General features: G+C 37.1%; 1 protein-coding gene and 1 pseudogene across 1 annotated transcript in view; one reads left to right on the top strand and one right to left on the bottom strand.

Moving 5' to 3' along the window:
- Positions 1–10,217: 10,217 nt before the first annotated feature.
- Positions 10,218–25,976, bottom strand: part of TMX4 (thioredoxin related transmembrane protein 4) — a 41,572-nt gene continuing 25,813 nt past the window's right edge. The window contains exons 6-8 of the mRNA XM_039863740.1: positions 20,010–20,111; positions 15,865–15,928; positions 10,218–14,346 (exon numbers count right to left, since the gene is read on the bottom strand). Of these exons, the coding sequence (XP_039719674.1) occupies positions 13,985–14,346; positions 15,865–15,928; positions 20,010–20,111 (528 nt within the window). The 3' untranslated portion in view covers positions 10,218–13,984. The remainder of the gene's footprint in view (positions 14,347–15,864; positions 15,929–20,009; positions 20,112–25,976) is intronic.
- On the top strand, positions 20,557–20,675 carry LOC120604013 (uncharacterized; annotated as a pseudogene).

Raw genomic sequence — 25,976 nt, 5'->3', positions numbered from 1 at the left:
CAGAGAGTGAGAGGGGACAGTGAGAGGGGCAGTGAGTGGGACCCTGAGTGTTTGGGAAATTCAGTTTATATATGTCATTGTTTAGTTCCTGTGAGTTATAGTTTAAAAGACTTTGTTGACCCATTTCTTTGACATGGACATACAGTGAGGAAGGATAAGAGTATGTCATGTAAAAAGGTAAGAATGCATAGCTTGAAAGGACTGTTGGCAGTTCTCAGCCTTTAATCCATAGATTCCCCGTGGCTTTCGCCATAGGGAATGACTCTGTTGGTTCCTGTTTCCCCTTTACAGGTATGGGGAATGGGTTGCTATCAATCTCAGCAGAAATCTTCCTTTGTTCTGCAGGTGTCCTCCTGGCCTGGCTGCAGGACTGACCAGCATATTGCAGGCTCTGAGTGTAGTGAGATTAACATTTTAATTCTCTTGCCTCCTCCCTACACTATAATCATTATCAAAAGCATAAGCTGTTAAACTAAGACTTCTTGGGTTCAAATATAAACTCTTAGATTAATGAGGTAGTGCATATAAAGCACTTTATACAATCACTCAATAAATGTCAGTGGTATTATTATTATTATTGTGTTTTTAGTTCAAAAATGTTTCTAGTCTTGTGCTCTGTAACCTTTGGCTGCACATTACAGTCACTTGAAGTTAAAAATGCTCATGATTTATCTTCCAAAGGCAGGACCAGTGACATAATTTGCAGGGCCCTTATTTATAAATTATTAAGAATTTCCAAACAGCAACAGCATCACATTTAGGCCAAGCCTTGAGCCCTTCTAAGCAGGGGGCACTGTATGACTGTGCAAATGGCAATCCTGTGGAACCCATCTTGTACAAATGTTCTGAAATAATTTTTCTAGGATAATATTCTGGTATCTGCGATATTTAAAATCCAAATAATTCTAGGATAAAGCCACAGTTAAGAACTACTGATGTAGCCCAACAATATCATTAAATAAATCAAAAACACTGAGCCCCATGTCCAATGCTGGCTCCCCAGAATATCACTAAAACAACCTGCTGAGAAGACAAAGTTGAGTTTATTGCTCACTATGGTAATGCAGAGCACCATCTCTACAGATTCTTACTAACATCTCCAAGGGGGGAAGGGCAAAATTGGGATATAGTTTGAAATTTGGAAGTCTCTTTTAAGTCATTTCTTTTTCATGAGTGATGGACATACAGGCTTGGATAGGGACTGGGTAAGAATCAGAATACAATAATTAGGAGCAGTGAACACAGTAAACCAAAAAGACTTGTAAATTATCATTTGATGCCTTCTATTGAAGAGTCTGATGGAACTTTTAAACACTTTCTGGAAATAACATAAAGTTATTTGCAACTTTTAACTTCCTTTGCAAGTGTTTTTGGGAATATTAAAATTAACTGATGAAGACAGTAGAATAATAAAGTCATGTTAATATAGGCTATAATCTATGTTAACAACCTGGATTCTCACCCAGAAGGGTTAAATGATCTGCACAGTATTATGCCAGTTGAGTCAAGCTAGAACCTATATGTTCTAATTCTGAATAATGTTCACATAGGCTGCTTCTAGAGAACACAAGCAATGTGCAACCATCTAATTAAAACCTCTCTAGTTACACAGAATTTTCACAAAACATTTTAAAGGCACTATCCACAATAGAATAATTGTGGATTAAATTCAATTTTCAGGAAAACTGTAAAATAGTAACTTCCAATTGGGTTTTATAATAGAAAAGCTCAAAGTATTAATTTTTTTATCATTAAAATATATTTTCAAATTTGTAGGTAAATTATGAGAACAATTTTGGGAATTTTTAAATTGTTATGCCACATATATAATATATTTGTAAATCTTAAAGTTAAGTTTGTATCAGGGAATATTGAATTGAAGAGGAATTTCCCACTTAAATGGCTAACTCTGTAATCAGTTCTTTGTTTTGCTTCTGTAAACATGCTTGCTGCATAGGCCATAGATCTCGGGGTCAACTGAGAACTCACACTCCCCTTTAGATGTATTGCCTTAGTACCCGTTTTAAAAAAAAAATTATTCTGCTCTGTAACTGTCTGTAGCCCATAGTAACTCCTGGCGTCTGTAAATCAGCCCACGCCAACTGTAACAACGCAGGTATAAAAGTGAAATTGCCCAGGACCCAGATTTTCAGAGCACTAGCTCTTCTGGGACTGCCGGCATAATAAATCCGAGTTCTCCAACCCTCCGAGTGTGGCTTGATTTCTCACTGATCTGAGTTTTGCAACTGTTCTGCAACAGAATGAATTTGAGAAAGTTTCACAAATTATTATTTCATGACTGCTACTGTAAATTGAACCCAGTTTTCCAGTTTAAGTGTTTTCCTTTTTTCAAATGATGAGACAATATGTTTTAGAAACTTTTACAAGAAATTCTCATCCTTCTATGTTTACTGAGTTACATCAAGAAGAGAAGTCTTCATTGAATTTTACCTAGAGAAGTTGTTTTGAAGAATCAGCCCATATTTTTACAAACTTTTACAATAAATTCTGTCTAATTTCCTATTGGCATTAGCAATTTTTCTAAAAGGAAATCCAATTAATAATCTTTTCTTTAATAGAGAGACTGTTTCTTTGAGTTGACAATGGTATAATGCTAAAAAAGAATGCAGCCCTCTGGAGAAATTTTAACATATAAAATTAAATTGTATACAGAAAACAAACATCAGTCATTGCATACTCTTTGTTGGAACTTGTGATAGTGACATGGAGGGAAGAAGAGGGGCTGTAGCAGAAAATGTGAGATTTTCTTTTTCTACACCCTCAAAACTAATTTACTTCTGGGCAAACAGAAAGAAATGAATGAAATAAATACCATTAACTTGGGAAATCATTATAATATCTTTCACTCAAATGTGAAACTTCCTGGAATAGAGGAAGAAAAAACGTTTTCATTCTAGTTTTAGATTGAAGACTCAGAGTCAAACACAAAGAGAGAGAAGAAATGGGGGAGTGGGGAAAGAGATGGTAGGCTAAAATATGGTCCATAGAGGCAACCAATTATATCAGCTGTAATTAGTATTATTTCATTGTAATGTGACAGGGACAATGTATTAATTTATGAGTACTTGATGATTCTCCCCCACCCCCCAGCAAGGAATAGCATAGCTGTATCCTATTTCTTCCTTTGTTCTCCTCCTTACTCGTGGACCTTATTATATAAATTCAGAGCAGTCAAGTGGAGAAAGAAAGTAAAAGATAAAAGTAGCAGAAAAAGTTAAATTTATTTGTGAAAGGAGAAAAACAATGAGGCAGGAGAAAAAAGGAAGGAGGAGAAAAGAAAACAAGAGCTTAAGCAGAGTCCAGGGGAAAATTCTTGGGGAAGAGAATAGAGAATGAGAAAGGGGTGGAAACTGAAGGGTAGCCCCATGCACCCATGTAAGGAATAGAAGAATAAAAGAAATGTTAATCTAGGGAATGAACTGGACATTCTTTATTATTTTTCCAGAGATAGAATTAATTATATGTTTCTGGTTCCTGAGTTGTGTTGGTTGGAAAGACTGAACCATGTAGAGCCACTGAATTTAGATGGGTTACATTTTGGGAACGAATCTCCAAGCCTTTGGATTTGTGATGTGACATCCAGCTGCACCTTGAATTAAATTATCACCTGAGTCAATAGTATATTTTGATACGAAAGCCAGACTTTTGGAACAATGAAATAAGAAATTGGAAACTGAAGAGTATGTTCTTGAATTAACTCCAGAAAGTCAGAACAATGTGTTTGAGGCTTTGCTAAAATGAAAAGTGTAGTTGGGAGAGGGAAAAGGAAAAATAGTTCCAATTTGGAAATCAGATTTATGAAGTAAATATCATGTATTAAATTGATATTGTCTTTAAAAGAAAAATTTTCTTGTGAAATTGCAAACTGGACATTAATTTTAAGACAGTTTCGTTGGTTATCTAACCTCTTAGGAAGTTATATTTTATTCTTAAGAGAAAAAGAAGGCCTAACTCAATCCTACTTGGAGTGGTCAAAAGCTGCTGCTCTGCTCCACTGGTGGTGAACAGACTCATTCCAAAGTGATCTGGCTGCAGCAGCAGAAGTCAACTTCGAGTAGACTTTGGAACCACTAGAACAGGATAATAGCTCCCAGAAACTTGAGAAATTTGTGGGAAATACCATGCCAAGAAAGGTCAAATCACAAAAACCTTGAGTTGTGATTTGAGGATCCCAACAAAATGGTACGAAGATGCACATACACAAAAATAAAGAAATGCCAGCATCTAAGATCCTATACCAGATGACTTATGAAGTCAAAGCTAGAAAAGCTGTCATTAATGTTATAGATGGTTTTGAGAGGATATGTCCATAAATAGTTAAGTGGCTGAGAGAATGAATTCCTAACGATAACTCTGCTAGGGGTGGTGAGGTTTGACAAATCTACTGGTTGGAGCAAGTAAGTGAATGAGCCATGATATGCTGAGTTTTAATCCTAAAGCAAGAGCTTCGTAAAGTCTCACTATTGGTGAAACAGATCTAGGCTGAGGATGATAAAGAATGGGTTGTAATGGCTTTTGGATCACCCAGCGGGGCTCACACCAGAGGCTTTGAGCTGATTTAGGGAACTGGTTACTGAATCTTATTGAGTGAAGTCTTCTCTGGTGAACATAAATAGAATCCAAATCTCAATTAGGGACTCTGAGAGACAGCTTTTCTTACAGATTGGGACACCAATTTGCTTCCAGTACAAGTAGGTTTCCTGTGGTGAGAGATTTGAAAGAACCAGGCATGGAGTGAGTACATGTAGGGATCTGCCTCATCCTGCCTGGTCAAATCTGGGGTACTGACTGTAGCCAGTGTTGGCTCTTGTTGTGGAGAAGAAGAACATTTAGAGGTAGTCTCCAGCTTGAGGGTCTCTATCAGATGAATGACCTTTCATTATATGAGGAATGGGGACTGGAGGAGTGAAGTGGAGAGTCTCAAGAGTGGAGATTAAATTTTAAATCTGACATGTTGGCCATTAGGGAGTTTTTTCATTCTCTGCCTCCAGTGTTTGTAGAAAGGACAATGATGAATTGTGGCAGAGGTAGCTGAATCTGACATGGATTTTGATCTGCCCAAAACAACCTAGAGAAGTTGGGGGCAGCAGATGGAAAGTGTAATAGGCACAAAGGTACAACTTATTTTGACACACAGGTATTTGTGGCCTCCCTCTCACATTCCCTCCCAATGAAGAATTCTGGCAATGTCATTTTGATATTTACTACTTTTCTGGAGTCTGTGGCTTAACTGTGCAGTGAGAAAAACCTTATAAGCTGAGATGGGTTATCTGTATCAGGGTCTTTCTCCATAAAGTATAAAAATGGAGAGGTGGGAGGTAAAAGAAAAATGAGAGGGGAAAAATAGTAATTAATGTTCACACTTTGGGAACACCATAGAGAGTTTTTCAGGGATAGACTAAAGAGTAAGGGGTGGAGGGGGGAGGGTGAAGGTAAATGCTGGCTTGAAGAAGGGATTGCTTTGGGAACTAAAAAAAAACAGAAATAAAGAAATGTTTACTTTTGATTGTTAGCTTATGGTCCTTTGAATGCAACAATCCACAAACACAGGGCTATAGGAAGCCCAGGAATCCTACCTCATAGCAAAGCACAAAAAGCAAGAGAACCCACAACTCAAGAACTCAATCATTACCAATTTACTTCCTCCCAGCCTTTACATTTGCTTCCAGAATTACATCATCTTGTTTTCAGGAGATGAGTAGATCAAGGCTGAGCTGTGGGGGCCTGCATATTTTTGGTTCATCCTTATTCCTAGTGTGAGTCCTTTCAGAGACCCAACCCCCAAAATGGGGATGTCACAGGCCCTCACATCCTCAGCTAATCCTTGGACCCTCAGCCAGACAAAGCTCTCAAAAGCATCACTCAGGCTCTGTAACATTTTCCATACCTGCTCCTAAAAACAGCAAATGCCACCAGGATCATATTCCTGACCTTTCAATTTCCTCTAGATCCTGGTAACCTGGTAATCCTTTGTTATCTTTTAAACTCTGATGACTTCAAGAACTTTATTAATAGATCCCTTGCTACTCCTCCTGTAAAGATGAGGCACAGGGAAGTTAAGTAACTTGATTAACACCACTGGCAAGTGGCAGACCTGGGATTCAATCCCAGGAAGTGCTGCTGCAATATCTGTTTTCTCAAGCATCTGCTCCCTGTAAGGGTGATATGTGTTGTTCTCTGGTGGTACAAGAACAAATCTTGGAAAGTCCTAAGGAATATATTTACAACATTCTAGCATTTCTACTAAAGATTATTAGTAGTAATGTATTCTTCGGAAAGTCTCATAATCAGAAGAGTCAAAAGGCCAGCCAAGAAGTGGAAACACTCTACATGTCTGTCAATTCATTTTGTAGAATGAATAAACAATGGGATATATATTTATGCACTGAAATACCATACACTAATAGAAGGGATTGAACTACTGATGCATGCTCATGGCTCAACCTGAAATGTTTTTCTGAGGAATATAGTACCTGATTCTAATGTATTTTATGTTCCTTCTTTCATGTTTTAATATTTTAAAAGCTTGAAGTTTTCATCTAACAATATTATTTCAAGGATTAGGGCAAGTCTTAATCCTGCTGTCTGATGAATAGTTTCCATATGTAGTTTGTAATTTTGAGTTGTGAATTCATCTTAAGTGGGGCTTTGTCTATAGGAATATTTATGCCAAGATGAGTATTTTCAAGGGCAGTTTGTTCTGTTTGCTTCTGTTGGTATACCTTCCCATTAGCATTTTTTAATAAGAATTGCATGGGTTGAAGACTAAGAAGCTAGTGTAAATTCACATTTCAATTTGTATAAGGTCAGGGCCATATGATTTCTCAAGGAAGTCTATTGTTTTTCAGCACAAAGACAAGGCCAAGACAGATGAGCTTTCTTATAGTCTCCATTTGCTAGTGACCAGATTTTTTTGGTTTCACTGAGAATGGAGCTGGGAATTTTATGTAGTTTCAGTTCCAACTTCTCACTTTGCTATAGTTAAGACCCTGAATCCTATCCCTGAGGCCAATGAAGCACACTCTCTGGTTACCTAGGGCAGCAGCTCTTTACCACCACCACCACCACCGGGGCAGTCCCAGTCCTAGGTCATGTTATTTGCCTCATGGTTTTTGGCCTCTTTGTGAACTTTTCTTTCTTTTGTGGCCAGCTCTGCCTTTAAAATAGTGTCAGTTACATTTTAGCCAATATTTCTAGTTTTTATAACGGATGGGTATTCGATTTTTCTGTTCCACAATATTTGTTGTCAACTAAGTTTTGGAAATGCTAAAGTCCTCCTTGTAGACTCATATCATTGGCCTGCTAAAAGGCCAACAATTTAACCCTGTTAGGAACAACGAACACTAAGATGTCTCCTGACTTGGGTTTACCCTAAATCACCATTTTGTTTGTATATTGTTATATACAAATCATAAATTAGGCAGTTCTCCTTGCTCAAGGATAGTCATAAGTTTAACTGTTCCTTGAGGCCACTATTTTAATCTGTCACTAGGATTGTGTTGTACTCACAGGACAGGGGGCTTATCTTTCTGCTACAGCATGAGTCCAAACCTGCAGTTTTAAAACAAATGCCAATACTATTCATTATAGAAGAAAAAGAAATCACCCAATTTTGTGCCATTTTAAAGAGTAATTTGGTCTTTTAGGAGTCAGCTCTTACTTTTCCAGTCAGTAGAATAAACAGTCTGAAGAAAGGTCGAATGACTCGATGCCATTGTATGATCGATCATATGGCTTTGCCCACAGCTGGTTCCCATTTATGAAGCAGTCAATGATATGAAAAGTCTTGGAATACTCTGTACAATATTGTTATTAGTCAAATAGTTAAAAGTCAATGGTCAACCCATAACCTGCTGGTTACTAATGATTGAGACTCATGCTTAGAATTAATTTCAGAGAGCTAGAGTTTGAAGGACAATGCTGTAGAATGACAGCTCTATATTTTGTGAGCCTAGCAGTTTGTCCCTTGGGCACAAATGTGCTCTGGATTTATCCTATGGTCTCTACTCCAGTAACTAATAATAAATAATTTTAGGAGTTATATACCTCACCAGTGACAACAAAACACAAAGAATTATCTTTCCAAAGGATAATTTTTAGATTAACTTGATTAATCAGATGTCTTAACTATAATCACACTTGGAGAGATTTACAGAGTTGATAAATTACTGGTTTCAATTTATACTGATTTTAGAGATATTAAAATGAGAGATAAAACTCATGCAAAGATTAGTAAGAAACAATGCCTCCATCAACAGGAATGTGAGGCCCAGAATCTACCGATGGCTCCGCAAAGAACCTCCCATTGAGATAAATACTAGTCCTATTTTTCCACATGTGTAGCTTAAAGGTTGCTTGTGTGCACCTGAGGGATCCCAAGTCCATCTCTGCCTCAGCAAGTCCTAACCTTGCCCTCCTGGTTACATATACCATCTAAACCATCAGCCTAGATCAGGTTCCTTTTTTATTCACATAGTATCTCTTAAGTTTCCCATTTGTAACTGTTATTCTACTTATTAATGTCCATCTTCCCAAGAACATATCACTCACAATTTGAAAACTTTGGAATCTTGAGGACCAATTACAGCAAAGTCCAGAAGGAAGACAACCAGTGTTGGGTCCATGTGTTCTTTCCTCTTCTGCCATGTGTGCATTCGTACTAACATTTCTCAGCAGCTTACTCTTTGTGAGGCACTCGAGTTACAAAAGTAGGGAAGATGAAGTCATCGTGCTAGATATTAGCTCTCGAATCTCCCTTTGTTCTTAAGCACATGGCAAGACGACATACTCCCACCTCCCTTTTTGTTAGGTGTGACCCTGTGACTAAGTCTTCTCATAGGAAATATGAACAGAAGTGATGTATGTGCGCCCTTGACAGCCTACTTTTACAATCTCCCAGGAATGCTCCTCCATTCACTTTCCCCTTTTGACTAGTTGAGATGAAAATGACTATAGCCGCCTTTGAAGCTGCACGTAAGAAAGCAAAGCATTCCTTGACCTGGGTCCCAGAAAAACCTGCATGAAGCAGAGCCACTACTGCCTGAGATGCCGCATGTGAGCTAAGTGAAACAATAAAAGTTTTGTTCCTAAGGTCCTGAGATTTGGGAGTCTGTTAACACGGTCTAGTCTAGCCTAATATAGTTATCAATCTCAAGAAGTTCACATGTTCTAAGAAAGAGTTCTTGTTACTGTGGAATATATTACAAAGAGCCTTCAAGACTGGGACAAAGCAGGGGGTTGCATTTTGCAATTCAGTGTCATTGACTTCAAAAGCTACAGGTTTTGTTCCCATCATGGATGAGTAACCAAGTTCATGGAGGCTGAGACACTGCATACTGGATATTTTTTGCTATATAGACAAATAAGCATTCTGAGCCAGTTTCTGAGGAAGGGACTTGGCAGTATGGAAGTTTAGTCAATTTTTTCTTAGTACACATCCCCCTATTATTATTCAAAAGTGAAAAATCTAATCTCTATTATTCAATCCCCAAGGGTGTTAGAAAGTCACCACCATCTCTTGTGCTTTTCCACTGCTATATAGGTGTAGACCAGTCTTCTGAATACCCTAGGGGACCAGGTCAGTCTAGTGTCTTGAAGGATTCGCAGTCTCACTTGCCACGTGCTGCAGCCTTGGCCACCCCCAGACCTCAGGACAGGGGGGAACCTGAGAGGCGAGTGCATCGAGTTTCTACAGACAAGACAATGGGCCGTGACAAGGAGAGGTCCTTTTGATCTTTCGTTCCTCATTGGTTTTGTGTACTTTCCAGAGCAGGTAAGACACATAGTTTGGGTTTCACCAAGTCGAGAAGAGGAGAAAGAAAGAGGGAAAATGAACAGACAGGGTGGAGGACAGGCACAGAGGAAAATGATCTTTTTAACAAAGTAATATTTTTAACTGCCTAGGCAAATGACTTTTGTGAAAATACTTACATGAAAAGCAATACACTTTTGTTTTTACTTAGTTTTCACTATCATTAGGTTTTGAGGTAAATAGAAATTTACCATAAAAAGAAAACATACTAGATCAAGGATTATGTATAATTTTCTGATTAAAGTGCTTTGTAATTCAGGCAATGTACTGCTAGAAACTCATACCTTGCTTTTCCATTCCAGTTGCTGCAGATGCTATTTGAGGAAGCAAAGAATACATGGATAAAGAGAAAAATAATTATCATTGGGCCAATTAATGAAGACTATTACAGAGAATATAAATAATAAATTTATAATATATTGCAATACAAATAAGCATTATTTTTAGTATAAAAATTGCACTTGCACAAAGAAACTATTTAGTAACAAATATGATTAAACTATATTGAGAACACATCAAAGTTGTGAGTTACATGTATACAATGTCACAGGTTACATGAAACTTTACTGAGAATAAGCCATCTGAAGGCCATGTCCTGGTCTGAAGCTATCAAAGACCTTTTGATTGAATCTCAGGTTCAGGAAAGCTTTCGAAGCTTTCAAAGTCATCGGACTTGATTACTCCACGTTTGGTTTTTCAGGACAAACTATAATCCTCAAGAGGATCAAAACGTAGGACTGAGGTAAAGGGATAACGAAAAGGAATTTTTTTGTTAGCACAAAAGACTTACGTGAATACAAAGTGTTGTTATATTTGACAGGATGGGTCAACCGCATTTATAATACTGGCAGAAATAACACTTCAATACCGAGATAAAGGATAGATAAATATTGATATTCACTAGCAAAAGCACCAATCTCTCCTCTCACTCATATCAATTTAAGGTTGTACGCTGAAAAGTCAGGTGTATTCCATATTTTCTACTTTTTTGGTTCTTTAATATTTCCTGTACTGTAAAGCACACATAGGCTTCATTCTTGAAGGACTTGGTAATAAAATGTCACATGTTAAGTACTTGCCTTAGGACATTTTTATCATCTACCTCCAAATGTTTTACAGGATGCAGGCTCTGCAGGCTTACATATACCCAAATCATGTAGCAACACCGTAGCTATCAACAGGATTTTGGGCCATAAAAAAGTCAAAATTTTGCTTTCTCCAGTGTTAAGCCAACCCAGCCAAAGCTTGTTTACTTTTTACTACAGTAGTTATTTTGAATTTCTTTATGTAAAGAGGCCTGTGGCTAACTGGGATCACACACATGAGGTCAGGTTGTAAGTACAAGCCCATGTAGAGAACTGAATGACTCCTGACTTCACTCCATTCAATACTTATACTTTAAAAAGAAGAGAAGATGTGAGATTGCCTGTTTGTTGCCTCAATATGAGATCTCTAAGCAATTGGGATGGTGTAGCTGATCTAGCAAGAGATGAATAATACAAGAAACTAAGAAAAAGCTAGTTAGAAGTTTCAACCTCCTTCTAACTGATGGAAAGATAACCTGCTCCAACTATTCACACACCCCCATTCCAAAATCCCCAGTTACTTTAATTTAATTGACCTAATTTTGATTATATAAAATACTATTGTATAATTAAATAACTGATATTGCAATACAGGGAAGCATGATTCTTTTATTTTTTAAATCACGTTTCCATGCACTTGACTTCTGGAATGAATATATTATCTATAGAAAATGTCCATAAAATCCTATTGAAATGTTAATCTAATTTCAAATTATTTACGTTGACTTTTTTCCTTTAGTTTTATTTTCAGTAGGTATTGAAAACAAACCTAAAGTTATTAAGTAAAAAGAAATGAAATTAGATGTATATTCATCAGACGATTTAGTAAAACCCCATTTTTTGGTGGGCTGTTAAAAAAAAAAGGAAAAATAGGAAAAATGGTTCTCATAGTGAGATACTTAAACTTTTAATTAACCCCTTCTCCAAGATGTTTTTCTCCCCTCACTCCATTTTTTTTAAGTATTGCTGAGAAAGAAAATACATTTTTTAAAAATTATATAATTAGGTACTTTTTGCAGGTCTAACTGGAAATTGGCCTTATATTTATAAAAAGCCAAAGTAGATTTTATTTCTTCATTCCCTCCCCTCTAGTCAAATACTTTACTTAAAAAAAAAAAACAAAAACAAAAAAACCAAAAAACTATAATATGAGGGTTATGCAGAAAAGCCAAACTATGAAACCTTTCTTATTCCATACATCTGAACTTGAACGTAATAATCTTTGAAAACTTACTTTGGCTAGTTAAGAGAAATAAATTCGGTGACAGGAGGACAGGCCCAGCTCAGCAATGAGCCAGAAAACTTCCTAGTGTCAGGTAGGCAGAGCTGCCACCATCAGAACCATGGTGCTTTAGGTAAGGATGTTTCAGAGATTTACGTGGTGGGAGGGAAAGGAAATGGGCAAAAGTCAAGGTTTTCCTAGTCTCTCAGTTCTGTGATGGCCTCAAACTATTGAAAACAATAGTTTTCAAACTAGAGAAAAACTATTTTCTTTTAATGAACCTCACCACACTGGGGAATGTGACTGTCAGATAACTGAGTTGGAAAAATGAAAAATAACCATCTCTAAAAATTGGATTCTGGCAGAATAAAAACTCCCTTTGTATGAGGCTTGCAACAGGCTCATTCAAGCACAAGAGGAAAGCAAGTTTGAGAACCTTCCACTCCTTCCAGTGATCCAGTGTTCAAAGTTAATACAAGGAAGGGGTTATCTAAACAGCCAGATAGTATACCGCATATTTCTTTTTTAAAATGACAGAAACTTTTTGAATTTCATAAACCTGTACTACTTATTATTCTGTTCAGACTCGAGGGGTGTAGAATCAACTTTACTCATCTTTCATAACCCTGGAATCTAATTTTATGAATTTATTCAAAGACATAAATCAGGTAAGACAGAAGTAGATGGATGGATTTTTTTAAAAAAAGAAATTGGGCCCTCTGGGTACTTTTAGTAGATTGAGTATTCAGAGATTTACAGGGATAAAAGTCTTTGCAAGATTAAGGAAGAAGGAAATGAAACCAAATCTTTCATTTCCAGATATTCACTTTCACTAATTCTTTCACCGAAAGCACATCACTGTAGAAAAACCAGAAATGGTTTTTCAGTTATTATTAAAGTGGTTAAGATCAGGGAACAAAACAACACAGTGTAGAAGTTCTCTTCACAAGACTACCTTGTGAAGAGGGCAAGGCTTAGGGGACTTCTAGGGTTTAAAAAGAATATTGCTAAAAGAACTTTTTGAAAAAAATTACTACATTTTGGCAAAAAACCAACAAAACTCTTTCCTGTAAAATCCCTTCTTTCTTTGGAATCTCCAAAAGTTATAACACTGCATTAGAGATGCTTGGCTGTCACAGTTTCATGGGCTGTGGTTCTTGATTATCTAAACCCTTAAGTCAAATAAACATAGCTGATGTCAACCTGGCTGCTGTCTGCTCACTAAGGAAATACTGTGAAGAGTGTGGGGAGCCTGCAGGCCCATGTGGGAAAAGTTGGAAATGTTAAGAAATGAAACATAACAAAGGAGATTTAAGAGTCAGGATGAATTCTAAGCTCTTTTCTTCAATAATATCCAGGCCCTCTCAATTTCTACCTCTAAAAATGTGTCCCTGTACTATGGTGACTGATGTTTCTTACAGTTTGATAAAAATAAATATTTAACACAAGAAGAAGCAAGACTTCTGCTATACTTGAGGATGCTCAAGCTGCTTTGCTTTCATTTTATGGGGCTTGCGGCCTTGTCAACGAATAGTACTCATGAGAGCTAGGGGTTGCTTCCTCTGGTCAAAACTCTCTAGCCCCAAGTAGATGAGCTTGTGCCTCTCCCAAGTCCCCAAATAGATCCTAACACCATATTTGTTTTTCTGTATTCTGATTGTCATGCCTCAAAGAGTCTCATCAATATACATGAGGCTTAAAGCCATAAGACTACATGACTAGAGATCATTTTTTAGAAGAAGCTTGCTCACTCAGGAAAAAAATAATGATTTGGTTTAAATTACAGACCAGAGGGAAACTGACTTATTCTTCTGGTCTATATTCTTGGAAAGACTGTCATTGAATCTATGGTCCCGGATCGGCATGCTGACTTTTGCGTTGCCTCAATGTGTCTTCTGCCAGCTCTGTGTCAGTTGAACGGGGCTGCTCAGGAACGTCTTCTTTAGGCTCGTCGGGTTCTACTTCCTCCTGGGCCTCCCTTGGGGACCCCTGATCCTGGGTGTCACTCTGCTCCTCATCCACACCCGTGGTTGGGCTGTCTTCTTCTTCTTCTTCCTCTGCTTCATCGTCATCACCAAGATCTTCTTTCTCTTCCTCATCATCTCCAAGGCTGTCCTTGTTTTCTTCTTCATTTGAATCATCTTTTTCCTCCTCTGCATCCTGTAACAGTTCAGCCCTATGAGCCTCCTCTGACCTCCGACTCTGCTCTGTGGAAGGAAGAGAGAGGAATATTCTCTAAATAAACCATGGTCATTCAGCAATCAAGTGCTTGTGTTTAAGTGAAATGAGAAAAAGGGCCTATATCAGTTTTCTCCATCTTGAAGTTATATTATTACACAGGACAGATGTCTGGTTGGTGTCCTAGTCCCACCCCGGGCTTCCCATCCCTCTCTGGAGATTTCACTAACCATGCTGACTTTGGCAGAGCATGTGGACAGGGAGAGCAAAGGTTCCTTCGTGCTTTGTATTTTGTACCTTGTAGAAGGCTCAGTGATCCACTCACCAGTGATGGTAATTTGTTCACCATGTGACTTAAGCTGAGCCAGTCAGAGTATTCCCCAGGAGTTTTGGGCCAGAGTCAGGAGGAAAAGCTTTCTGTCTTTCTACAGGATTGCTACTGCTATCGACAGCCACTGAACCAGTCACATAGAAACAGAAATCTAACATGTCTTCGGTTGTGCTTTAAGCCAGAACATCCCTGGACTTTTCAGTTTAGTGAGCTAATAAATTCCCGCCCCCCTCCCTCACCCCCGGCCCCACTAATTTGCTTTAAATTGGGTTTCTGTTATTTTAAAAAATTTTAAGGAACATAATATGCTTTCTAACTACAGTCATGTGCCACATAACGATGTTTTGATCAACAATGTACCACATATACCACAGTGGTCCCATAAGATTATAACAGAGTTGAGAAATTCCTATTGTAGCTATCATAACATAGCAATGCAATGCACTACTCACGTGTTTGTGGTGATGCTGGTGTCAAAAAACTTACTGTACTGCCAGTTGTATAAAAGCACAACAGATACAATTACAGTGGTAGACCATACCATCTATGTTTGTATAAGTGCACTCACACTATGATGTTTGCACAAAGACCAAATCGCGCCTACTAACAAAATCGCCTAATGATGCATTTCTCGGAATGTATCCCTAAGTGGTGCACAACTGTATCTATGGAAGTCTTGAAGCCTTGAAAACTTCAAAAACTAAAAAGAAATATAAAGTTATTTAAAACTCCTACATAGAATTCAACAATTACAAAGTCTCATAAAACATTTCATGCAAAGTCTCAAAAATAGGAATAAAACATGCAAATCTAGGGCTATTTGGTCTCAGAAACAATGTGGAATAGTGAAAATCGGGGCAGATTTATTTTAAAAGACTTAGAATAGTTACTGGTACACAGCAGAGACTTAATAAAGGTGAGTTCCCCTGCCTCCTCCCTTCTCATTCTAGTCTGAATGAAGAAAAAGGTGTCAATTGATTAATGAAGGGCATACACTTAAAGGTAAAAACAAATTGCTAAAATAAAATATTCCCTAATTTAAAAGAAAATAAAACTTTTCTTCAAGCCTACCTGGAGAACATATTTCAAGGAATCTGGTAGTTGTGATGGTTTGCTAACCTAGCAAATGAGGGGGAAAATCCACTGCCTCTATGAGCACAAAAGGCCACACCACACAATTCCAAAAATACTCTATACATGAGTTTATCGTACTTACCAGAACCTTCAGATAAATGCCTTGGAAATGGCATATAGAAACATTCTGATATTAACACCAAGACCTAGAGGAGAAAAAGAGTAATTTTTAAAGTGAGTAGATAAGACATTTGTTACAGAACTTCAAAGAACTTCAAAATTAGACCTTGCTTCTATAACCAGAAATTCATAGACAAATAATTAGCAGTTGGTCAAAAGTCCTCACAAAAGAAAAGGCTATATAATTTTTAAAATTTCTTATTTTTTAAGTGTGACACAAATATGGGAAAATACTATTAATTGAGAACAGGGGTCACAAAGTCAAATGTCTACAAATAACCCAGTAAAAACAGATGAACCAAACAAGTATAAGAAATTTAGACACTATTGACCAAGTCTAAAATGGTCTTTTAAAAAACTCTCTCCTGGACAAACAAAACTCATGTGTACATGGCCTGCACCTCACCAACAAATATGAATAGTGCTTTATATATTAATGTTTTAAAGCTAACTCTAAAATTTTAAAGAACTCAAAGTCATAGTCCTTTTGATTCAATTTTATAAACATCAAGTGAATATCTTACTTTGTGTTCAAGATTATTATCATCTGTATTTTCATATATTACTTTACTCAATACTTGGTTCATTAGGTTCAAGGTATGTTAATATTGGGGGCAAGATTCAAAAAGAGAAAAAATGGCAGTTTAATTATAAAGCAATATGGAACATGAGTTTTATAAGAAAAATGAATAAAGCATTTTGATACATACTTAAGAGACACAGAGATTGCAACTAGCAATAGCATTAGGAAGAATCAAGAATGACAGCTTGAAGAAGGTGCATAAAGGCCCTGGTCATAGTCAGGAGAAGCTGGATAGCATCAGAGGTCTGGTTCCTCTAAGCTACAGCAAATTGGACCATAGGGCCTCTTGTATCCAGAGCAAGCTAAGAATGTCAGGCTTTGGAGACCCATGTCGTGGGGCAACAGGATGCACAAATTTCTGGAGGCTGGGGAGGAACAAGCTCCAAGCCACTGAATTGATCTGAACACCAAAGAGGAAAACATTTCCACATGAAAAGAATGAGCCTGAAAACTTACATTTTTAATATGATAGTCAAGTGCTTATTAGCTATTGACGGGAGGGGAAATTTTTGGTTCTGACATATTGCAAAAGAAAGAAACACCAGCCAGTGACAAGAAATATCGGCATTCAAAATAGATGGGGGGTGGAGCAGGAGTAAGTCCTACTTGTGATCCGCCTGGGTGATCTGGGTAAGGGCGCCCTGAAAAGACTTGTGGGGCACTAAGCCTCAACTTTGTCTCCAATTAGCTGTGTAACCCTGGACAAGTTCTCTCACTTGTATTCTCTCTTGAAAGGACAGGTTTGGGTTAGCCTATCGTCGAGGTCCATCTGATGTCTAATAGTATATAATTCCATTACATAGTCTTTCTTTCCAGAAACTGGGAGTAAAACCCTCTCATTCTCTCATATTCTCTCAGTTCGAGATCTATTTTGTGGTCCAGAGAACCAGTCCCTTGGAATGGGCCACTTTTTAATCCACTTATAACGGCACTATTTAATAATAAGGTCTAAAGGGAATGGTACCTTCCTCTTCACTTCCCTTCCAGGGTTATATTTTCAGGTTTCAGCTTTTACCCAAGCAGGTGCAGATAGCCATACAGTTAAATTAGGAAAGCAGAGAGATTTATTGTCTTTCATGGAGCATGACATGCCTCCCAATACTGGGAAACCCTCCTCTGTGGCAGGCTCTGTGCTAGGCACTGGTCAGCAGCAAATAAGTACCAAAATTTAGACAGTGTCTGTACCAACTGATAATAGAGGCAAAAGTGCTGCCTGTGTTTGCCATTGCTTTTCTGCTTTTCTAGAGATGTGCTGTCTTCCATTCTTCAGAGCGGAATCACTGATGGCAGGAAATGATGATGCCAAAGTGATTTGATATATAGACTATGCACTTAAGGATCTTTCCCATGTTGGTTTAAAGTACAGAATATATATTTGGTTTCTAAAACTGAGTCCTTTGTTTACATGTGAAAAACAATTTAGTAAAATATTTCAACCATCACTAGGTTCAATCAAGAAAGTAAACAAAAATCAAACTAGGAGCCTTGTTTTGACTTCCCATCTTTTAAAATTAGGAAAAATTAGGAAATATAATAGTCAGACTTATAGGAAACAATGACTTCATCAGGAAATCACTTCCCTATGGAAAACATCCTGCCCCTCCAGGCATAGGTAAATTCCATAAACTCAAAGTGGGAAGGAGAACCTACAAAGTCACCAGGACCAAGCTTCACATGACTGCATGCCCGGGCTCTACTTTCAGCTCCCAGTTAATAGCAAAGGTGACATAGAGCACTGAACTGCACATCTGAAGACCTCACCGATGGTACAAATTCTAGCTGTTTTGTGTTTAACACAATTTACAGTCAAAGAAAGGGCATTTTGAGCAGAAACGTGTATGCTAGTTTATGAAAATGTATTAAAAATTTATGAGTCTGTTACTATTTTGAAATTATTATTTTATTAAAGTTCTCTTTGTAACTTCTTATAAAAGAATAATATTCTATAGCACTAATCATTTGAACAGTCTAAAATCAACTCTCTTTTTTCATCAAGCCACTTAATAACCTTCCTACACTGATTATTTGAATTTAAGTTTCCAAATGAACTTAGGGCATAGGCAGGACTTACTTGATTTCTTTGACTTAAAGTCATCCTCAAAGATAACATTCTAAAACTCTTTATGCTGAGAAAAAAAAGTTTTCAGTGGTCTTCCAATAGGCTCACACTCACCCTACATTCTCCATAACTCTACCTCAGAATTTCCCAGGATCTCATACTATTCCTCCTAGAAGAGCCTCACACTTATGTGGTTCCAGAAAACAGAAAAATCTAGCACTAAGAAGTAGGTAGGAGTAGTACATGTATATCCAAAGTCAAATCCTTTTAGACCAGAGCATTAGGGCCATGTTATGTAGCAATAAGAATAATGCATTAGGATAGAACGTACCCAGCACCTAATGAAAGACATCTGTAAGTTCTATATCACCACCCTCCCACTCGGAGAAGTTAACACTAGCAGTCAAATCTCAAATATAAACCATGATATGAAATAAGCATGTTTCTGGCAAAACAAAATTGAGCCTCCTTGGCTCCTTGGAATATGACTTGTTGCTAAGTTATATTTACTATAAAGGCAATTGCTAGTATTTAAAGTTTATTTTTAAAAAGACATTGCTAAAGAGCCAAAATTCGCTATAAAATGTAAAGACAGACTTTTAAGATAATCTTAACTAATAGTTTGTATTTTTTTAATAAATTTTTAGTAATCGTCAATTCCTATCATATAGCTTTTAGAAGCTATGTGATTAATATGCAGTATAATGGCTTTTATGAATTAACTTAATTAGTTTAAAGCTCAATCAAATTGATCAATTGCAGGTAAAGAGAAAGCTTAAAACTATATCAAAGAGTAAAACATGCCAAAACACTTATAGTTGGCTATACAGTTAAGTAAATAAATTTATTATTCCAACTCCCACCTAAAACACCTAGGGAGAAAATGAACGGATACCTACTAGGTACCAATGGTCACATCCAAAGAAGACACAGTGTTGTGCTCTGCATCTTTTATTTTCCCCACAATACTGAATTATAAAATTCACCTTGAGAAAACCAGAGTGTATGTATAAGCAGCTGGCCAGGATTAGAGGTTCAATTGGAGGATAAGAACAACAACAAAAAAATCATCATGCTCACTCAAGGAACAAATTCACAGATATGGCCTTATCACCACAGTGTTCTAATCAAATAGGCATTATGTGAAACCATAGATGACTCAGTTGTATTGCAGACTATTAATTCAAGTAAAGTCTCTGTATCTTTCATCATTGCCTACATTTTGGGGAGCACATATCTTCGAAATATTTAAGGGATAGATAAGGAGATAATAATTTAATGAATTTTCCATTATATCTCAAATCGCCACTGAAAGTCTTATCAAACAAGCAAGTGCTCTTTAATTGCTTAGATTATACACACAATGATGTTTGTTTATGTGCTTTTTCTTTTTTGGTGCTTTCTAGTTTTGCATGAAACCCACCTGGCTTTAAAGACATGAAAAAAGATTGGTATTATATCTTACCAGACCCATGAGAAGGCCAAAAATCAAGGTGGCTATGACGAAAATGGCGTAAGAACACCAAGCAGGAATTCCAAGGGTTACTGTGAAATAGTTGTGAAGATGCTGTAATCAGAGGAAAAATAATTATTTATTATAAAGACCAAAAATGTTTGAATCTCTCTCTCTAGCTATAACTCAAGTCTGCAAAATGTTTCCACATACAGGTGCTTCCAAAAGGTCATCCAGGGGTTTAAGCATCTATATGATTCTTCAAGAACAAGTCAAATTTTACAACATTGAGAACTCAAGAGAAATATTCAAGGTTATATCTAGTAAGAGTTATATTTCCTTGGAGTTCTTGATCTGATAGAACTCTGGTAGCATTGTTTTTTCTAGTCCCTTCTTCTATGACGATAGTTTTTTCTTTTGGTCACTCTCCCCTAATAATTACATATATCTCAATTTTTACTCATAATATGGCACTCATAAAAAAACTTTTTGGGCCTTGATCAGTTTTTGAAGTAGAACTAAATAGTACTTATAGTACATTAACTATTTAAAATGTCTTAACTACGGCCATGCCACCCTGAATGTGCCCGATCTTGTCTGATCTCGGAAGCTAAGTAGGATCGGGCCTGGTTAGTACTTGGATGGGAGACCACCTGGGAATATTGGGTGCTGTAGGTGTTAAAAAAAATAAATAAAAAATAAAGTAAAATAAAATGTCTTCATACATTCCTTTATCTAGTCAGACTCTCATTGCTCTATTCCTACCCATCCTTAACAACTTTCCTCAATCATCATGAAACTTAATGTAATATTAGACAAAAGGAAATTTTTCCAGTTAATTCATTATGAGGAAATGAGATTTCATCAGGCTTTGAGTAGAGTGCACCTCCTTTTATGCTTACTGTTCCCTAAAACTCTATTTAACACCAAAGCCAAAAAAGAAAATGAGTGCAAAGAGAAAATTTGAGCTACAAATTATTTCCATGCTAAATCAAACAGGAATTCAGGAATTACAGGCATGAACTGGTAGTTCAGAGTCAAAGTTCACTTATATGTAGACTTATAGGAACCATGCTTCCTCATGATGATTTAGTGACATTACAGCTTCAAAAACAGCCATTCGCTATAATCCGAGCAACTACTAGGCACAGGTTAAAATGGCTCCAAGCTAAATGCTACCAGGACTAAATAACTTGCCTAAAACATATGTGATAGCTGAATATGAGTCCAAGCTTCTATTTTAATTTAAAGTTTTCCAAAATCTAAATTATTTAAGTTTTTCCTGTTGGTTTCTCAGTTTATAAATGTCAATATAATTAAATAATATATCTCCTTCTGGCTTAAATCTTAATGATAAACAAACAAAAAAGCTTGTTAACTGATCTAGAATATGAGATTGCCTCTCTCCAATTTCTTATTCTGCAGAAGAGATGGCTCTAAAGACACAGCAAATATTTTAAACACTGACATATAATTAGTGTCTAATGAGCATTAGGTGAATAAGGAAAAGATACTAGCAAATCCTTAAACTATTTACAGAAAATACAAACAACTCTTGATTTATAAAACCGTCATCTGTCTTCTGTTGACTGCATTGATCATCATTCTGTTTTCAACCAGGGCAACTGTTTATTAAGAATAATCCAGCATTCTGGAACCCAGCAGGCAAAAGAGGTATTGGGTTACCAAATGTTGTATCAATAGAAGTTCTAAAATGTAATGCACAGGTTCCTGCTTTAGCAAATTCTACGTACTGAACATAGTTGATGCTTTTCTTGATGATTCAATTCCACCATCAGCATTAAACTCAGAAATCTGCCAAAGAATTAGAAGATATAGAAAGCCAGTCAGCCTTTGTGCTGACCCAAGGATATCTGTATTCTGGAACTTGCTTTATTAATAATACCTGTCCATTTGCCTTACTCATATGGTTAGAAAGAATACTGTGCAGTTACAATCCTTCCAGATGGTATCTTATGCCTTTTCTTCAAAATAAATGATTAAAGTAGTCCTCGAGAAACTTTCTATTTTCTAGAACGCTGTAAATTATTTGCCTTTGTGTGACTGCATTCTGAGTCACACACTTCTTAGCAAATTCAAAACATCCTCTTATTTTAATAAGCTCTACTTAAATATTCTTATATTGACTTACACTTTAAAGAGCTTCTTAGAGAAAGCCTACCATCTTGTAGTCTTTTAGGTCAGCAGTCCCCAACCTTTTTGGCACCAGGGACTGGTGGTCCTACAAGAATCTAATGCATGATGATCTGAGGTGTTGCTGAGGAGGTGATACTAGTGCTGGGGAGTGGCTGCAAATAGATGAAGTTTCGCTTGCTAGGCTGCCACTCACTTCCTGCTGTGCGGCCTAGTTCCTAACAGACCACAGACCAGTACCAATCCATGGCCCAGGGGTTGGGGACTTCTATTTTAGGTGATTATTACTCAAGCCTCATTAGTCAAGTTGTGTTTTCACAACTGCAGGCATAAATCTTTATCTGTTTACTTTATCTGACTCCACAGTGGTTTTTGAACACTTTAAGATTGTGAGGGTTCATGGTATTAGGTACTTGAAGTTTTGCTGTAGATATGTTTCTGGGTAATCATTGATTAAAACTGATCTAATTCTGTGGTAAATTTCTGTGATTCTGTTTCCTTAATTGCTACGCAATGACAGTTTTCACTTGTGAAAAATACTGATCTCTGTTCAATATCATATGCACTCATTACAAGGAAGCATCCCACTCTGTTTCCTTAAAATACACAAAAATGTTGCCTGATAAGCCCAATACCTTACACTATTATACTATTGTAATAGATGACTGAGTTAGAGCCAATTTTTGGCTACATACAGATTTGAGTAAGAAGACTAAATGAAGATACCATTACAGAATATACAAGAACATTCCAACCAGTAGTCAGATGAATTTAAAGAATGGAGCCAGGCCAAGACATCCACAGATCCGAGGTAGAGCTTTCCCTCCACATGAAGACCAGGACTGCCTCTAAGACCTGAACTACAGCAGGTCGGATTAGATGCTGACCGAGGGAACTCACACATCCAGCCCAGTGTTGCACAGTCTCACTCAGAGTTGGGCTGGCCTAGAAGGACAGAGAGCCTCTTGAATTTATATCTCGCCTATGTCATAGTACATATTCTGGTAAGTTTGGGGACAAGCCTTACATCCCTTTCATACACAGATCAGAATCCTCAAAATATATTCCCTATGTGGGAGCAGCTGAGAATGACTTCTCCAGTGATGGCCAAGGGTTTCCTTCCCCTTCCATGTTTTGACACTTGCAACAAGATGCAACCACACGGCCTCTTGTAGGCATTAAGAGATATATCTTCTGGATGTGTACCATCTCACTGCAATATTGTTCTAGATATTAGAAACAAGAAAAAAAAGCAGAAGGAGAAGAGATGCCACCATCTAAAATACAAGGGGATGCTTTGGAGTTTTAAAATGCACTCTCATTATTCTCCAGTCTAAATACTCATGGCTTTTAATTCTCATCATGTGATATTTATGAAGCATTAGATCTTCTCCATCATACAGATTATCCTCCCAAAGATGTACCACACCTTATTGTAGCTAAAATTTGCCATATGCCTGCATCCTTTCATAACAGTAACACTGAGAAGTGGTAAGTCACATACTATATTAGCTCACTGAGCAGCACAAATTCATCAAATCAAGTAAGATTTGAATATATTCAAATGCTAAACATAGTTAGCAAAAGTACACATTGTACACCTGCCATAGAACCCTATTTTAATCCCACTATCAGATTTTGTTAAAAAGATAAATGAGTAAGAACATAAAATTATTCCTTGTTGCCCATTTAGAGGGGAAAAGTAAAGTGATAATGACAATAACTAATAAATATAAGTAACAAAAAAACAGTTATCAAGTATGTAATAGGTGCCAGGTTCTATGCTAAGCATTCGAAGTGTTATAGTAACAGTTTATGGCAGAAAAAAACAAATAGCTTCAGAGACATACACCTAAGGTAGAGGTAATGGCTTGTCTCTCTGGAAGAAAGCTAATGCCTCCCTGCATCATTGTGAAGAGAGATGAGAAGACAGAAAGACTGGAAAGTCTCTCCATACACGTGCCACAGACAAAATCTCAACCCCAGGATTCCCAATCCTGATCTGTGGTACCACCCTTGACAGTGGTGTTTTCCAAGTTCAGTCTTCTGTACATTGCTTTCATGGCATTACTTTCACCTTGTACTATCATTTATATTATTAATATTTTTCATTAAGTTGTGTCACTTGTTTTTTAAGTTGAATAAAATTGTTAAAAATTTTACATAGCTACTATAAAATAGAAAATCAGTACCATCAGTTCTGTAGAAGATGTCCACTCTGAGAAACTCCTCTAGTATATCTTCCAGGCTTTGTTATCTTTTCCCCCACTTAATAATAGGCAATTTTCCTTACGGAAGTATTTACATCTAATCAACTACCTATCCAGGGGATTCTGCTGGGGGAAAGACTGACTCCCCTACCTGTTTATGTACCCACGAAATCTCAGTAGGATAAAAGGGACTGTGGATGGGCATCAACAATCTTGCCTCACTGGCATTAGCTGCTCTGTCTTTCCTTATTCTCTCACCATGTTTTCTCCTTTGGTCTCTCTCTCTCTCACCACATGCTGTGCTTTTTCTGTTCAGTGGTTAATATGGTTGCACTACAGTTTTATATTGTCTACACATGAGTTAAAAACAGATTATGTTCCCCTACGATTATACATTCAGCACTGACGAAAGGATCTTGGGCAAAGAGGAAGAGCAGTTAAGTAAGCTGAGCGGGTTAGGTAGTCAGCTAGGAAGGCTGTCTCAGTGAGAGGTTCTGTAAGAGCAACAAGGCAAGACTGTACCTAGAGGCTGACACGGAAACCAGACACCTGACAGGTAGCTCAGGATTGGGTTCCACCAGGCCAAGACCATACTCTGTAAGCAGAGGACAAGGGCTGAATTCTAGAAACACAGGTGGTTTCTAGCCCTTCCTAGAGATTTCATGACAGGCTAGCAACTTGTTTTCAAGAAATAAAGAAACCACAAAAGTTGTCAAGAGGCTTGGGGAAGCTAGATGCTGATACAGAAGATAATACCAGATTTCTATAACAGATTTTTAAGGTAATGTATACATATGCATGAGGGGATCAAAATAATCTAAAAACAATCTACCATTTATGTTCTTTTAGTCAGGTACACTCACCCTACCCCACACATCCACACGTAATCCACAATCAGGGCAAATGTGTTAGTGATTCCAATAAATACAAATGGACTAAATGTATCCGTTAAAATAATTACTTCTTGCTATGTGCTTTTTACAAGACTTGCTTAAAACATAACAACAAAAAGGCTGATGGTGGAAAAAAAATTCCAGGCAAATGCTAACCAAAAAGAAAAAATACGGTATTAGTATTAGATAAAAGGAACTTTATGGTATATAAAATGTAATCTTTGTGTGTCAAATTTTACAGTTTATCTTATAAAACTTTTTTGTTCCCTTTTTAAGTATCCGGAAAGCCATTTGAAATATACATATAAATACCACATATACTCTATTTCTCAATCACTAAGAATATCTTAATTGGTTATCCAGAGATGGATCATATTCTATTTTCCAAATGGCCTTTTCTCTGCAGTCTCAATGCATCCACACAATCCATCCTTGCTGTCCATGGCTGGACACTGTGCAGATAATGATAAAACACCCACTCCTGGCATGATATAATTAAAGACTGTAACTCCTTATTTAAACTCTTGTTTATCTAAGTATTAAATGCCAAGTTGTATGAGGTCAGGACCATTATTTTTGTCTCTTGATACTATGTTTAAAAGTAAAACTCCTTAACAATGTGTGAAAGCCATGACCAGGTTCCATCTAAGCTCTCCTAAACCCACAGAACAAATGCACCTCTTTACCTGCACTTATTATAGGTTCTATGCTAAGATGTTGCT

The sequence above is a fragment of the Pteropus medius genome, unplaced genomic scaffold (assembly GCF_902729225.1).
Source record: "Pteropus medius unplaced genomic scaffold, Ma_sr-lr_union100, whole genome shotgun sequence".
In the NCBI taxonomy this organism is placed as follows: Eukaryota; Metazoa; Chordata; class Mammalia; order Chiroptera; family Pteropodidae; genus Pteropus; species Pteropus medius.
The sequence above is the reverse complement of the archived record's forward strand: the minus strand, read 5'-3'. Positions and strand labels throughout refer to the sequence as shown.